General features: G+C 35.0%; 1 protein-coding gene across 2 annotated transcripts in view; it reads left to right on the top strand.

Moving 5' to 3' along the window:
- SNX7 (sorting nexin 7) overlaps nt 1-17,162 on the top strand; it is a 46,162-nt gene that overhangs the window by 24,208 nt on the left and 4,792 nt on the right. For both annotated transcript variants that reach the window (XM_011368544.2, XM_023536385.1), the window contains exon 7: nt 7,534-7,686. In XM_011368544.2, coding sequence (XP_011366846.1) covers nt 7,534-7,686 — 153 coding nt within the window. The remainder of the gene's footprint in view (nt 1-7,533; nt 7,687-17,162) is intronic.

Genomic DNA, 17,162 nt, shown 5'->3' with positions numbered 1-17,162 from the left:
ACAAGTTACATTTGGATAACAAAATAGGCAATGGGTTTCAGAGAGAGAGGTTTCTACTTTTTAAGAAAAGTATGCATTGTGAAGTATATAAAAAAAAGTACTACTTAGTAATCACATGTATGCCTGAGCAGCTTTGTATAATCAAGCATCTAATTTCTTAAGACACATCTTACCTCTCTCACAGATCAGAAAATAATATAATTTTATTGTTAAGAGCCCTCTTATTTCTCCCCTGCAATTTAATTAATACTTGTTAAGAAGAGGTAGCTGTCAGATTAAAACTGAATTTTGGAATTTTCTTTTGTCTTCTGATGGAGTGACAATCTAAATCTTTTTATTTAGGTATATTATTTTCAAGAACTTTTCGAAATGATAATTTCTCAGCTTTTCTGATTATGGAGAGAAATTTTTAGCATTTGAATAAATAGATTGAATGGTTGATTTTATTCCATAAAAGGAAATAATAGAGAAGCCATTTTAAAAAGAAAACAATGAAGATTATTTTTAAGTAAGAATAGCTATTATCCTCAAATTGTTTTGTTTTGCTCAAAAATTTTGATGATTTATGCCTTTAGGGTTAGGTATAGGCATATTTTAAGTTTCTGTGGTATTTAAAATGCAAAGAAATAAACCTTAGAAAGCCAGTAGGGAAACAAACCTAGATTCATTAGTAATATTTTACTTTTCTAAAATTATTCATTTATTCTACAAATATTTATCAAATTCCCACTTAGTAAAAGCACTGGGAATATATGGTCAAAAGATAGATATGCGGCCCCACGTAGTGCAGCTTGCATTTCAACGAGAAAGTACATAGACAAATAATTCTAATTAATGTTAAGGAAATGAACGGTGGGCTGAGATAGCTAAAAAGAATCTACTTTGTACAAAAATGGTATCTTGAGAAGGCTTATCTGAGGAACTGGTAGTTAAGCTGAAATTAAAAGAAAACTAGCTAGAAGATTTAAAATAGAATAATTTTTCAGATACCTCACTATTTATTCAAGTCTTCTTTGATATCTCGTAATAAGCTTAAAAAATGCTTTTTCCAAAAGGTCTTCTACATTTTTTGATAAGTTTATTCCTAACTACTTCACTTTTTGTTTGTATTTATCATAAATTATAAATTAAAAAAGTTTTATTTTCTAACTTTATGGCTAGAGCCTAGAAATAAATATATTTTACTTTAGCATATTTATCTTATATCTGGCAATCTTCTAAATTATTTTGAATAATTTATAGACCCTTTGGGATTTACTATTGTAGAAAATCTTATCATGGGTGCATATTGATAGTTTTGTCTCATTTGTTCAATCGCTATACTTTATTACCTTATTTTACTTCTTATTGAACTGGCTGAAAATGCATTATAATTTTACTTGTATTATTTCTGATTCTAAAGTAAATGCCTTCAAGATTTTTTCCATTAATAATGATGTTTGCTATAGTTATATATGTGTGTATATAAATGTGTGTGTGTGTGTGTGTATTTAAATCACGTTGAAGCAGTTCTTATCTACTATGTGATAAGAGGTTGATTCATAAGTGGGTATCAAATTTTATTGCATGGTTTTCCATATCTACTAATAAAATTGTATGATTTTTCTGCATTATGCACTTAATGTGGTGATTTACACTGATATTTCTTCATTTTAACCATCCTTGGATTCCCTAGAGTAAAATCAGCATAGTCCTTGCTGAATTTGGCTTGCCCAATTTTTTAGGACCTTTGTATCTATATTTCTGAATAAGAATGATTTGTAATCATGTCGTACACTCTAAACATACACAGTAAAGCTGGGAGAAAAAAGAATGATTTGTCATTACCATTGCTTGTACCCAAAATGTCAGTTTTTGGATCAAGGTCATGCTAGCATCATAAATTTCTACACACTAGAATAATTTGTGTGCGGTTACCATTATTTGTTAATGTAGAAAAATACTCTTCCTATAATACATTAGGATCAGACCCTCATAAGCTGCTTAGACGTCATAGGCTCAGTCATGATATTGGAGAGACTCTTACTGTTAATTGTGCTGCCCACATGGCCTTACTGCTGTGCTTGTAAATAGAGACGGCCATAGAGTGAGGAGAAGGGGTGCTTACTTGTCATCAGTTCTAGATTATAATATCAGGGATAAGTGATGAAGGATGCTTGATTAAATAGTCAGCAAAGGTGGTTCTTTCTCAGAGAGGCAAACGAAATTCCTCCTAGATTGCTCTTTAGCAGCACTATATTGGAAAAAGTTTGACTGATACTTTCTTCCATCATCCTGGCAGCTATTCCCACAGAAATAGACTGTGAGGAAGCTGCTTTCTCAATCTGTAATTTTTTATAAATTATACTTTGACAAAACTGTTGATAATCATCACTCCCCTAGAATTATCGTGCCAAGTGTATTAATTATTTATTAAATATATAGTTCAGCAGTCGAGCAGATTTGTTTCTAACACATATTTTTATGTTGTGTGTAGTTCAAACATTTTTACCAAAAGCAGTTACTTTCTTTGGTATAGGAGAGTTGGAACATGTACCCCAGTAGTCTGAGGGAGACCCGTTAGTGGCCAGTGTAAGCCTGAAAGTTCTTAAGTTTCATGTGAATATCACTACTCTGTAATAAATTTGTGTTTATGTTAATTTAAAAATATTTTTATTTGGCTTCTGCGAAGCATCTATAACAAGGTTGTGGCATATTTATTCATGACTTTGGTAACCCTCTAGAACATCCCTGAGTGTTCATGTAGTATGAGAAACACACTAGTTAAGGTGTTCCATTTTGGTCTCATCATGAAATTATATCAGAATTGAGAGAACTTCCAGATGTTAAAAGATTTGCCTCTATAAAATCAGTATGCAAAAAATTGAATGAGAAAAGAAAGGAAATATTTCACATGGGGCACCATGCCTGGCATGGTGCTTGGCACATAGTGAGTGCTCAACAAATAGTTGTTGAATGAACTAATATAGTTTTTAAAAAGTAATCACTAATCTCTGATAAATAAGAAAGACTAAAGGCCTAAGAGAATATTTGAAAGTATAGTGTGTCTTCTTAAGATGCTGGACAGGAGTTTTAGTTACTAGGAAGTATGCTCTAACGTACCCTCCGAATCAGGGGGAAAATGTCCGTTTGCATTTTTTATTTTAGGATTTTACCATTCCATAATTGGCAAGATACTGATATTCTTTGGATCAGTGTGGAATAATTTATTGATGTGACAAGGTAACCCAGGTCCCTAAAATGGAGGTAATTTCTGGACTTTTTGGCTCTGCCCATCTAATTCGGAGAAGGGCCTGATGGAATGTCCTTGCATAGGCTTTTTGGTCTGGACATTGTCCAGTCCAGCCACCAACACCGTTGGGAGTTTGGAGGAGCTTTCGAGTTATTAATAAAGTATCTCTTTGTTTCTCCTGTGACTGTTGTTCCTTTTTTACACAGGTCCTCAGTAAGGATTCCCTAAGATACAAGTGAGTGATTGGGAAGATAAAGTCAGGACAGTTCTGAGACCCTAACAATTATTCTTTCATAATTATTTTCGAGTACCACTCTAACCCTAAATGTGCTAAATGCTTACGTCCCAGGCATTTTACTAACACATTATTCAAAACAATTCTATGAAGTAGATTTTTTCCCTCATTTTATGGATGAGGAAACAGCAGCCCATCAAGCAACTGAACTCATCTAAGATCACATAGTCAGTCTGGGACCTCAGAGCCCAGGTTCTCTCAGTGATAATGAATGTCAGCTCTAATGGGGCGGAGGTTGGGGTCAGGAACAGATAATTAAGAGTGGTCTTACCCAAAAGATTAGAACTGCAGAACAACTGCTCTGAGATACAAAACACTGCTCTGGGTAGTTTGCCTATAGTTTTACCTCTCTTCCTCAGACAAAAAAAAACTCTATAATTTTTCATTATTTAAAATGCTCAGCTGTGCTTATATGTAATTGGTATGGCCATCTCACTTCCAAACTTGCCCAAACCACCCAAATTACTATGGCAAAGTCACTTTGGAAGTTTCGAAACTTAAAGGTAATCTGAACTGTTGATCTCCAAAACGTGTTGGATGTCCTGTGTGCAGCCAAGTGGTTTTGAATGTTTATGAAGAAGTGTACGTCACCCTGCAGGACTGCTGCTGTTGCCTCCGGGCCGTCCTTCCCCGTCTCACTCCACCCCACCTGTTGTTCCAGTTAACCTGATCAGCAATACTTACTTTTCTGCCAAAGCTCACATATAGACAATGACCAAATCCTATTGATTCTGCCTCCTAGCATTTTGATCTCCCTCCTCTCTCAGTATCTGGCATCAGGAATCTGATTGCTACTACTGCACCCTCCCCTTATGCTCCTTCAGTGATTCCATTCATCTTCTATTAAAACCCAAACGCCCTCATGGAATCCTCTTTAGGACCTTGCAGCCGCCTGGCTCTCTTTCCTCACCTTTTGCTGTTCCCCTCCTCACACTCTAAATGCCAACCTTAATGAACCACCTGTAGTTTTTCAGAAACTTCAAAGTAAGCATGCTTCTAGGACTGCACGCCTGCTGTTCGCTTTACGGGAAGTGCCCTTCACATTTTCTTTATCGAGTTGCTTTTTTATTTCTCCCCTTAAGCATGAGTCCTTGAGGGCAAGGTCATTTCTTTACTCTCCATCTTAATTGCTAGCACAGACTAGACGGCTGCCGAGTGAACGCTGCGAGATGAGTAGTGAGTGGGAATGAACCAAATCTTCTTCATCATCTTCCGTTGTTGTCTCCATAGTTCTAACGCAGGTTAACTGGTTTCCTTCCTTCTCCTCCTCCTCCTCCCTTTCTCTTTTATCCGTTCCTACATATCTCTGACTCAGGAATCTGTCTGAAGTACAGGTCTGCCCTGGTCAAAACTTTCCAAGGCTCACTAATTCCTGCAGAATGCGTTTCCTGCTCATGTCATTTACACCCTCTAGTGGACAGTCTGCACTCAGCCTGTCCAGCTGCGTTGCCCTTGTCTCTCCTCGCCCACCTCCGGACTCTAAACCTACCTCTTCTCCATTCTTCTGTCACACTCCATAGCATACCATCTCCGTGGTCTTGCTTATGCCATATCCTCGTCCAGATGTTTCCTTGTTCTGGTCCCTGTCTTGTGAATTAACAATCAAAGTGTCCCCTTCCTCAGTCAGAATGAATACTTCATTCTTTAGCTTTCTATACCACTTTAATTTTTTTCCCCATTATCATATAGATCACATTCTGCTTTTATTATAGCCTTTGGCTTTTGTTTTATTTTTTGCATATCTGTATTCTAACAGATTACAAACTCCTCGAGGTAAGAGCTGAATCAGTTCAACCTTGGGAGCCACGGGCAAGCATGTGCTTTGACTCAGGCAGCCCTTGGTTTGAATCTCTATTATGTCACAAAAAGCTATGTGACTTCTTTCATTTCTTTCTCCTGGTTTCCCGGCTTGTAAAAGGAAGATAATAATACCAAAATTGCAACATTATTATGCAGATTAAATGAAATAATGTATGTAAAGTATATAGCTTAATGCAGTGGCCCCTGGCAGAAAGGCGACGAATGGTCATTATTATAGCTGCTGTTACTGGTCTGTAGTAAGGACTCACTATTGGAGAAGGACACTGTTTTGTTTGCCTGAACCCTTGATATTAATAGTTTTCATTTAACTTTGTGGCTAATCTCTAGCTATATATAACTGAAACTAGAAATTACCCATTAGTCTTGCCTTTAAGTATCAATCTTTTTTTAATAGCTTACAATCTTTTAATATTTATTCTGGTATTACAACATTTTACTGGGGGCGAGGGGCGGGGGAGGGGAGAGCCTGCTTGCTTCTTCAGTTTTCCCGCCATCAGAGGGCCAGATCACTTCCAGTATTTGCGAAAGGAATTATTCAAGCTTTAATCCTTTTTAACTGGGCCTTCTCCATGCTGTTTTGTAATAGTGAACCTGAGTTGAATTTCTGAGCTTGAGAGTGACTGGCACCCACTGTGTGGCTCGAGGGGCACCGAAGCACCAGAGGGCCTTCTTTGGCCTGCCGGGGTTCGAACCCATCCTACTCTCCCAGCTCAGTTAACTTTTACTGAGTGTGTATGGACGCCACCATCTGAAGTCATAGTTCCTTGTATCAAAGAACTTGCTAAAACTGAAGCAGCTAAAGGAAAGGACATCTAATAATATTATGCTTTTGTAAATTGTTAGTTTGAATTAGGTGTTTTGTGCTTATTATCAATTAGAGTTTTCTAGAATTAAATTATAGGAAGATGATTCAGGGTGAGGAAATACCTCATGTCTATTTTCTCATATTCTAACCAAGATAATGATGAAATGATCAAAGGAAAAAACCTCAGATATAAGTGTAAAAAATGTCAAGAAGTGATCATATATACTTAAAGCATATGCATCATCTTTCACAATGGTGAGACTAGGTTAAGAAATAGCACTAGAAATTGACTTAAGACCTAGACTTTGGCAGAGAAATGGCATATTTCCAGAGACTAAAATACTGGAAGAGAATAGGGAATCAGCTTCAGTTTCATCAACTATGTATGATGATTACTTGATGGTAGTGATGGTAATGGTGGTGGTGGTGGTGGTGATAATAATAGGTAACAGTAAGCAAATTGGCAGGCACTGTACAAATTAATTAATGCTCAGTATCTAGTGTAATTTTTATAAAAATTCCTATGTGATAAATATTGTTATTTTTAGATTCATTTCATAGGTGAAGAAACTAGGCCTTCAACAGGTAGACTTACCAAATGTCACATAGCTTGTAAAAGACAGAAGTGGGAGTTAAATTGGGGTTACTCTAATTTATCAGTCTTCCTAATCCCGGCGCTGTGCCGATATGGCTTACAAATCTTCTTTCTCTCCTAGAAAAACACTTAATAAATATATGTTGAATATATGAATAAATCTAAGTATATATAAAATATGTATAAGTATATAAATATTTATGTAAATATAAAAATGCCAAATATAAAACAATAGATTGATGGATTACATGCTCAAAGGCTGGTGGGTGAGGTGGGGAGGAGGTATAAATGTCACACTAAGGCTGTCGTTTGGCACATGGAATAGGTGGCAGGCACCTATTCCACCAGCTATGTGAGTGAAATTTGACAAACTAATCCCTTTGGCCTTCATTTTGGACTACCTAATCTATACAGAAGTCATAATATGCTAATTAATTGAGCAATCTGCTAAAAACAATTGAAAAATGAGCTTGAGGAATGTGAGTGTTAGTGCAAAAGAATCTTGAGATAACTTGTAGTTCAATTTCCTTTGTTTTATAAATAGTGAAATGACACCTGAAGTTTGAGAGAGCTGCCAGGGCCAGCAGACCTTAGAACTCTGCTCGACACTGCTGACCGAATCAGGGTTCTTACTTTACCAAGTTCGTACACACAGTAAATGCTGGTGACTTTTCAAAAAAGTTATTCTTAAACTGTTTTGATATAATGTTCGGCTTAGATTCAATGATTTCACTTAATGAAAAGAATATATAGATCAATTTCTCTTTTTTTGTGATCCAATTTAGCTTACAGAAGAGATAGGAAAACTTGAAGACAAAGTGGAATGCGCTAATAACGCCCTGAAAGCAGATTGGGAAAGATGGAAACAAAATATGCAAAACGATATCAAGTCAGCGTTTGCAGACATGGCGGAGGAGAATATCCACTATTATGAGCAGGTAATTAGGGATATTTGATATTGTTTCACTTTTTAAAAAGTTATCTTCTCTTTTACTTTTTATCTGTCCTTTGTTGAAAGAGTCTAATAAGGAACCAAGTGTCACATTCAAAAGCCTCTCGGTGGCTCGGTGCCAGTGGAGTCGCCAGTTAATAGAGTAATGCTGAGCCCGCCCCCTGAAACAAACGTGTTCGTGTGGAGGAGGAACAGTGAGTTTTCTCCGTGCGCGGCTCGCCTCCAGCGCCTAATCGGAGCTGCGTTTGACGTGACAATTATGCTACCATTTTGTTTTGTTTATTTTCCCCTCACTTTCTAGTTTTGGAAGGATTCGAATTCTTCAGAAGCATTTGATAACGCTTCCTTACGATTCTCCTATCTCATTTCCTTTTCCTCTCCCTTTTCTATATAATAAAAGGTTTGCAAAGTGAGGAAGAAACAATGATTCGAATGGACAGGAAATCAGTTCGTGTCCTGTCCCTTATGTCCCTGCCATCCTCATCTTGCTTTCCGTTGCTATTCAAAAAATCAAAGATACATGCTGGGTTTTCTTTTCTTTTTTCTTTTTTCTTTTTTTCTTTTCTTTTTTTTTTTTTGCTATTCAAATGATTATTGTATTTTTACAACGAACAGTTCCCTAAGGTAGTTATTATTTTAAATGAAGTCGATACTGTCACTTTCTTCATTCAGAATGTTCTAAACATGTCCTAGAAGATATATGTTAAACATACATCTTTAACATTTTCTCTAGTTGAATTAATGAACATGTGATGTTGATACATTAGGAAAATTATTTTAAGCTTTACAGTCTATAATATCTATAAGTTTAAAGATACTTTAAAACATTGTATATTTTGAAAGATTAGCTAACTGATATTGATATTTTCATTCAACAAGAGCTACTGAAGTCCCTACTATCACCAGCCACTGTGCTGGACCCTGGAGAGACCACAGCATGCTGGTGACGCAGTTACAGTCAGCGAGGAAAATAGTCAATTAAATCAAATGACTGTAATAAAGTATAATAAGTTCCAGGATAGAAAGACATTGCGGGAGCATCTAACCTGACGCAGAAGGAATGAGGAAGATTCTTCACAGGATATGTTTAAGCTGATGTCTGAAAGATGAGTAAGAGGTCGCCAGATAAGGATGAGAGAGAGTTCCAGGCAGAGAAAATTCGTGCACAAAAGTGAGAGAGAACACGTTCTTTTTTGAAGGATGAAGGAGTAGAGGTAGATTTGAGCTGAAAGGGAAGCTTATAGGGAAGGAAAAAGTTTTCCTTGATCCCCTGAGGGTCCCTGGCTAGGTCTGACAATTAAACCGCAAAATTCGATTAACGGAGAAAAGCATACAAATTGGTTTAATGTAAGTTCTTTATGACACTGGAGCCTTTGTAAGCAAACGCAGATCGGAAGAGACAGACCTGAGTATTTTTATGCTGGGTTTGATGAAGAGTGGGCAGTCATGTAGAATGATCACAGGCTAAGGAGTGTGAGGTAAGTGTAGCCAGCTGGGGGGAAGCTCAGCCAGGCCTGTTTGTTAGTCTCCTTGGTGTCCCTTCAGAGTTCAGATGCTCCTGTCCTTTGGGTTAGAGAAAGCAACTCTCTGTGAGGGTTTTATGACCTGCATTAGGGGAAAGGGTTGGGAGAAGTTCAAAGTGACCTTCCTGCTTCTGCTTCTCAAACTCTTTCAGCTTAAAATATTCAACATGACAAGGTGCCATATTTTGGGGTAGCATGTCCTGAACCCCATTAGGCTGAAGAAGGCCTTATATATTGTCTTTTGTGTTTCATTCCAAGAGAAACGGGAAATGCTATTGAAGGGTTTTGAGCAAGAAAGTGATAATATCTTTCAGACTTGCCTTGTAGAGAGATCACTCTGGTCCTATATGGGTCAGAGTGCAGCAAAGCGGGACGTGATGAGAGTAGGCAGGAGACGTTGCAGCAGCAAAGACAGGTGTGAACTGGCCTGGGATTTCATGGCAGTTGGCTAGAGATTGGTGGACATATTCAAGTGATTTTTTTTTTTTTTTAGTAGGTAGAATTAGAAAGATTATTTTCTATATCTTTCTTAATTTCTTATTCTACATTAACAACCTTAAGTTAATTCAAGTATCTAAAAGGAATTTCCCATAAATCTCAGATTTTAAAATGATTTAAAACATTTCTGTTGAATAAAGCACATTTACCACAATAGGCTTCATTACCATTTAACTATTTAAATCCACAGAGATAATTTCACCTCCCCTTTATAATAGCACCTGTCCATATTGACATTACAGTATCATTGTGACAATCAGCTGAAATAATCTATTAAAAAATGTCATATGACAAATGGCACGTACTGTGTTTTTCTTTCAATGGTAAGGTCTGCAAAACTTTTCTAAGTTAGAGCTGCTTATTTTTTAAGAGACCGTTCATAGCCATTCCATAGAACTCCAACAGAAATATTTGAGTTTTGGCTATACTTCTCACATAAATACATATATCTGTCATTCTCATAGATTGAATTCCATTTACACAAAATACTGTTTTCTTAGAAACAATTAAATTAGCATTACTGTGCCATATTGCCTTATCACAAATTTTGTTCTTCACAGCAATTTATATCAGTATGTTATGTTTTTAATGCTTTTCTCCAAGTGAGTTATAGTTCTAAATGCTACTAAATATGTATCCTGTACTTCATCTTAGATATATAAATTTGTAGGAATTATTGGTTTTCTTTATTATAACTTCAAAAGACCCCTACAGCTTTAGTTATTGGTTGGTTTTTTTCCTGAATGAATAACTTTAAACTGATTTGGCACATCAGTCCAAGCATAATCAGGAAGTTGGAGCTTTTAAATAATCAAGGCTTCCTAATTAGCACACAGACTTATGGCCTGAAACAGTAACAGTCTGCTGTTATCTGTTAACTTCAGAATATCTCAAATACACAGGGAAGTGAAATGTTCCAGAATCTTTCCATTCTTTTTTTAAATTTAATCACATATTTATGGAAATAGTTTTTTTTTCCATCAACATTTGCAAAGATAAATCCCCAAAGGGGCTTGTTTCTAGTATGATAGATGAAATAGGGTATAAACATTTACCTTTGGACTTCTCTTATGAAGTGAAATGGTCACAGCTTGTTTATATCAAAATTTAAATATCAAAGTGATAGAGAAAAATCAGATTATAAATATAAGGTAGAGGTCTATATCAGAAGCCAATTATTGTCATATCAAAATGTACTTTGATGTGTGAAGTTAGTTGGAGACAGTTGACACCAAATATAGAATAGTTACCTACAAATAAACGCTAATAGATAAAATGAGGTTATTACCATTTTGTCCTGTACGACCAATTGCCTCATGAAAATCATTCATTTAAGAGTCTCTTAGCATCAAAACCATGTGGTAAGCACTACAGAGCATCCAAATTCAAATTTAGATTTTGCTATTAGGAGGTTACAGTTTATTAGGGAAAAATAATAAACATACATAATAATCATATATATTTTTCTTTATTTAATACAGCTTTACAGTTTATTAATTTTTTAATGGTAGAATACTTAAGTTAGTTTTATTTACCTGAATTATAGTGAACAGACTTAATAGAAGGGTCTGTCAGTACTGGATAATATAAATATCTGTATCTACATGAAAATCTAGGAAGCAAAAAATCAATTATGGTGTATAATAACAATTATAGTGTAATATAACGATTATATTTTCTGGAAGATAAATGAAGAAAAAAAATTATGACAAGGGTATACCATCTAGCAAAATGAATAATACAGCTAATGCTTTCCTAAAATCCAAGTCCAGCGCTTTATGGACCATTTAAAAATTAGAGAAATTAAAAATATTGATATCATAGCAATAAGTAATGGATGATCACTGACTGTCTTAGAAGTTCTTTAAATATAGTTATATTTATTTAGAAATGTATTCCTTCTTATGTTTGGGAATGATAAAATAAATTCTAGTAAAGAATTGCTTTAGATTCAATGGCATATCACATACTTTGAAACATTTTGTAAATGCTGTGAATATTTACAACACCCTGGTCTAAGTAAAGATAGTTCCCGATCATTGTGAATTTAAGAGGTTAATCTATATTGATAATGATTATAAAACTGCCAACCAAGCAAGATTCTGATGGGTGGCCTTTAGATCTCTGTCTGAAACTTCATTTTTTTCAAAAAAAAAACTGGGAATCAGGTAAATTATGGATTTTGTATTCATCTCTATGAATTAAAAGAAGCAATGACAAGGAATGTAGGCTTAGTTCCATCCAACAAAGAGGAACTGTTGTGTTACATGACAGAGACCTGGGGAGAAAGTACCAAAGCAAGGGAAGGAAACCCTGGCCATTCTCAGTCACATTCCCCAGAATTTAGTGAAGTCGTTTTTAACAGTTACTGAAAAGTTAGTTATAATTTCAAAATCACAGACTCTGAAAGAGAATATGACATAAGAAGAATGGCCAATTCTAAGAAGTCAAAGGAGTGAAGCAGTTAAAGAACCAGGCACGATGACACTTGTGGACCATGGACTATGAAAGGCAAAGGCCCTTTTTGGAAGGAAGAAAATTTGGAATTAATAACTTCTAATAAAATCAATAAAAAGAATCCCTAATAGAAACCATGTTATGGACACAGAAAACAGAACTACTGTACTTCATTTTTATTTCACTCATGTTTTCTCCATCAAGGAGAACAAAAGTATAAGTTAAAAGATTTAGGCAAATATAAAAAGGCAACTAAAATCCAGTGTATTTGGTGAGATAATAAAACAACAGCTATCCACTGCCCCAAGAGAGAAGGCGATACATATTCTTTTATCAACGAGCAGTGTAAACGCGGTTCCTTCACCAGGGCCAAAGCAATGCTTGTAACATTCTAGTCGAAGCCCTTAGTTCTAAGCTGACTCGTGTAGGGAAGATTCAACGGACTCTTGTTCACTCAGGAGATATGCAGGCCACTGTCCTTTGCTAGGCGAATACTAACATTAGCTTTAGAGAAGGTCTGGGGTACTACTGGAAAATGACACCTGTTTCCAAAATAGTTAACCTCTGTAATTTCTGATGCACGCCATACACAATCACGTAATGCAGCTCAACTTTTTGTGAGCAGCCTTCCTCAAGAGAAGGATGGGAGTGATAGAGGATTTACCCACATAGAGTTATTTAGTATAATTTTGATCCCCCCAAATTATGAGTAGTTTTTGAGCTTTCTTTGAAATGTTGGAACAGAGGCATAATAGATGGTCTGTATCGAACTATTTAAATTATTTTTTCTACTGACAGTTTCTTAGGATGAAATTGAGTAAACATACACTTTCTTTAAAGTTACTGTGTCTCACTCAACTCCCTTTCCTACTCATAAGAACATAGAAGTTGGCGAGAGCTGGAATAATTCAGAGTTATCTAAAACAGGGATTTTTGAGTCCACATCAGGGTATTTTTAACAATCATGCCTCATAACATTTACTAAAGCTGGTGCCTGACCTAATCCCTAGGCCCCAGGGAGATAGATTTCCCAATGGTGCTAACACAGCCCTTCAGGAAAGAAGAACTCTTTGAAGAATGTTATATTATACACTTTAGGATTGAAAAATTCCCATTATGTGTAGATTAGATTTCCTGGAAAGCATACACACCAGCCTGAGAGGCTAAGGCGCTTAGTTATTTACTCAGCCTATCCATTTTTACACCAATTTTCCAATCCATTACATTCTTATGCTCACATTGTCTACTTTCTTACTCACTGGGAGGGACTCACTGGAAGCCTAACTGTCTGGATTAGCAAATTCAGGCCACATCACACAATTTTTCTATGGACTATTCATTTAAGGAGGGTAATCTCTACCAAAAGGAAAACACTAAGTTTTCATCTTCTTAATGCCATGAAATGGCAATCTGCTGGATACCTAGGATATTTCTCCTTTGTGTTTTTAGTAAAGAGGACAACGCTATTGAATATTTAATGATTAATCTTATCCTTTCTCATTTAAAAGTTTATAACCTAGTTAATGTTCAAGTGTTATATAAAATATGTAAACAGTCAGTTATAGAATTAATTTTAAATGTAACAGGGTATTAGAATAAAAATAATATCATTTTTATTCTAAGGAAACTTTAAAATCAAGTGTTTGTCATTTTTAGAATTCTAAAGTATTATGTAATTAACCATTCTATTATTTTATTAAGTAAGGATTTCTGTTCTGAAATTGCATATTTAAAAGCCATAGTACAGCTCATATTTCCACATAACTGTGGACATCTTTTATTATGTTTCATGTAAGTCTTAAAGGTTTTGTTGTTTTTCAGGTTTCTACTTTCTTAAAAACTTCTGTTAAAAACAAGTCCACCAATCTGTTATAATATGTGCTATAATATTTCTCAATTATCTATACAAATAAAGTTAATCTTAGATGTGAAATGGACAGTTATGCCATAGCATAGACAGTATACGTCTCTTCTCATCCTTTGGATTAGATAAGTTTTCCTCTAGTTAAGTTAATCAGGGATTTGAATAGGAGATTACATATTAGAGTAAAATAATTTCTAAAAACATATAGTTTCTGAATCAAGGACTTTTATTGTGCTTTATAAATGATAGACTGTATACTATGGTTACTCTTGTAAAGAAAAGAAATGATTTAAAATACGCACATGAACATGCATATAGTGCATGATATAAGACCTTGAGAAAAAGAAGATGGTTTTACTAATAAAAAAAAATTGAAGTTGGACATCAGGATTCCTGTCTCTAGCTAATTGTAAAATCTTAATCATATCCTCTCTATGCCAAATAGAGGTATTGATACTCCTCCTGTTCCCCCACCTCCTATCCACACACATTCCTCACAAGTCTTTAGGAAAATAAAAATAGAAAACATGAAATGCTTTAAAATAATGAATGTAAACATCATGGCTGCACCTTGATGATTTTCTAGTAATACAAAGGTAAATGTGCTCTTCTTTTCAGTTTTCTATCCTTTCAGTATATGGTTAAACAAACACGGATAAGTTTGGTGTTTGAAGTGGACACACTTCATATAATTGGCTTGTTATTAGTCAAAAATAATGATAATATAGAAAAAGTATGAGTTGAAAGGATACGCATTCAAATTTTGGCTCTTGTATTAATTTTTCTTATAAAGATTTCCAACATATTAGACCTTTTGGAGCCCTAATTTTCCCATGTGTAAAAATAAGTAGAACTGAATAAAGATATCAAGGGCTTTTTCTATCTCTATATCTTGAATTACAGATCTACAGATTAATAGTACAAAATAATTTTTTAAAATGGAGACTAATAGTACAAAATAATTTTTAAAAATGGACCACAAGATGGCGTTTGTCGCTAATGAGTCCTTTTGCATTAACTCTTGCAGTCATTTACGAATGTAACATTACTTTTATTCTTGAGAGGTATGTAAAAGTAATATTTAGAAAAACTGTATACCCTGTTACTTTGAAGTTATTGATATTTCTAAAATTATAAATTGTCAAGTGATTCTTAGAAGCTGAAGTTAGACTTTTCAAAAAATAAAATCTATGAATAATTTTGAGCTGTTGCAAAATTAATAGAAGTTGCTTCTACCAACAATATCATTTCTAATTTCTTCCTGGATTGATTACATTGAATAACCTTAAAAAATGCAGCTCCTGAAAGTTTTCATTACTGTTTTGAATCTTAGGTTTAGGTGATAAAAAGCAGTTACTAAAATGTTGCACACCTCATTGGCCTCATATTAGGCACTGCCTACAATTTTTGTAATGCGATTTATTTTGCAATGATACTGGCCTCGTATAGACATATTTACATATTTGAGCTTCAGTGTTTCCTCAAGTATAGATGATGTCTGTGCCCAAGATCATTTCAGACAGCAGTAAAATACTTAGAGGACATTCAGGCATGGTTCTTATTTTTAGTTTATTAAGAGAGATGCAATTCCCATGGTACTGACTAAAAGGTACTTTTAGATTAGTGGAAAACACTAGAAGCATAACAACTTTTACCTTAATTTGGAAATTTATGGTTTTAAAAGAAATATGTGGTAAGGTTTGGCTTTTGTCACATTTTATAATAATAGGTATCATTGTTTTTTAGGCAAATTTATGGTTATTTTACTTTATTATCATAGAAATAGATAGATAATATTTTGTTTATTTGATTTATGTGGTCATTTGGATGAAACTAAATTTTCTATTAGCCATTCCAGGAACAGCGTGATAGCAATACCTATGGAGGTATTAAACTTTGTCTTGGAGTTATCACACGGTGGCTAAGGACCTGGCATTGGACAGGTACACCTTGTGACTCTGAGCTGAGAGAACTTGAAGACTTTTATTTATTTCAGTGAGCCTCAGTATCTTCATCTACGTAGCGCCAAAAATAATAGAACCCACATCATAGCTCTGTTAGGATATTAATATGTGTGTATGTGTGTATGTATGTATGTATGTATGTATGTGTATATGTGTATGTGTATGTGTACGTATGTATGTATGTGTGCAATGGAATAAAGAAAGAGGAAAGAAAAGTTCTAGAAGCACAATTTAATATTTCAGTAAGTCACTAAAATAAATGATTTTAAAGCTTTCATATCTTTCTGGAGTCTCAACCAGCTTATCCCTTAAGTCACCACCTGTTTCACTTAAACTGGAAATCACCAATATGGAAAAATAAGTTTCAAAGCTGCTAGATAGATAAAATATATGCAAACACCTTAACTCAGTGCCTAGCACATAATTAAGGTTTCAATAAATGTAGACTGCTAATAGTAACAGTAGTCATTAAGAATATTTCTCATTTGTTTATGAATCTTATTTTTGGAAATTATTTTTAATGATAATTATAAATATCAAATACTGAGGGGCGAGGTAAAGTTTTATGTTCGATAATTTCCAAAACACTGTGTCAAGCCAAGCCGAGCGAGGCATATTTATAAATCGTATGTGATCTCCTTTGCCAGCTTCTTTTTGGCCATAATTACCCTCTGGAAACCTTTGCTTTTAGTTCCAGGATGAAACTTAATAGACACACATAGTCCAGGCCCTCTTATGCTGTGACTGCGTAAACAGGCCCAAAGAAGGGAAAAGATTTTGCTGAAGTCATGCTGTGGGACAGAACCTCTTCATATCCCACCAGCTTCAGAAAGTATTGATTCTTAAATGTGGAAGCTTCCATTGGGAGCTATACTCTATCTATAGAAACACTATTTTTGTCCTCATTTGTTCTTCATAAATCTTGGTCCCATCTGTTTGTGGGATGACTACTTTCTGTATGCCTGGCATGTATTAACTCAGTCATCTTCAAAGGGTATATGTGCTCCTGGAAAGATAAAGAATTTCTAAGAGGCATGTAGGGAATCAAGTGAGAAACTAGCATTTCCTAAAATTTGATCAGCCCAGTGTCTGTGCAGTCATGCCCTTTCTTATGCTTCTTCCAAGATTGTCCTTCTTCCACTATGTAAAAGAAAGG

This window comes from Pteropus vampyrus, unplaced genomic scaffold, assembly GCF_000151845.1.
Source record: "Pteropus vampyrus isolate Shadow unplaced genomic scaffold, Pvam_2.0 Scaffold6, whole genome shotgun sequence".
Taxonomy (NCBI): domain Eukaryota; kingdom Metazoa; phylum Chordata; class Mammalia; order Chiroptera; family Pteropodidae; genus Pteropus; species Pteropus vampyrus.
The sequence above is the reverse complement of the archived record's forward strand: the minus strand, read 5'-3'. Positions and strand labels throughout refer to the sequence as shown.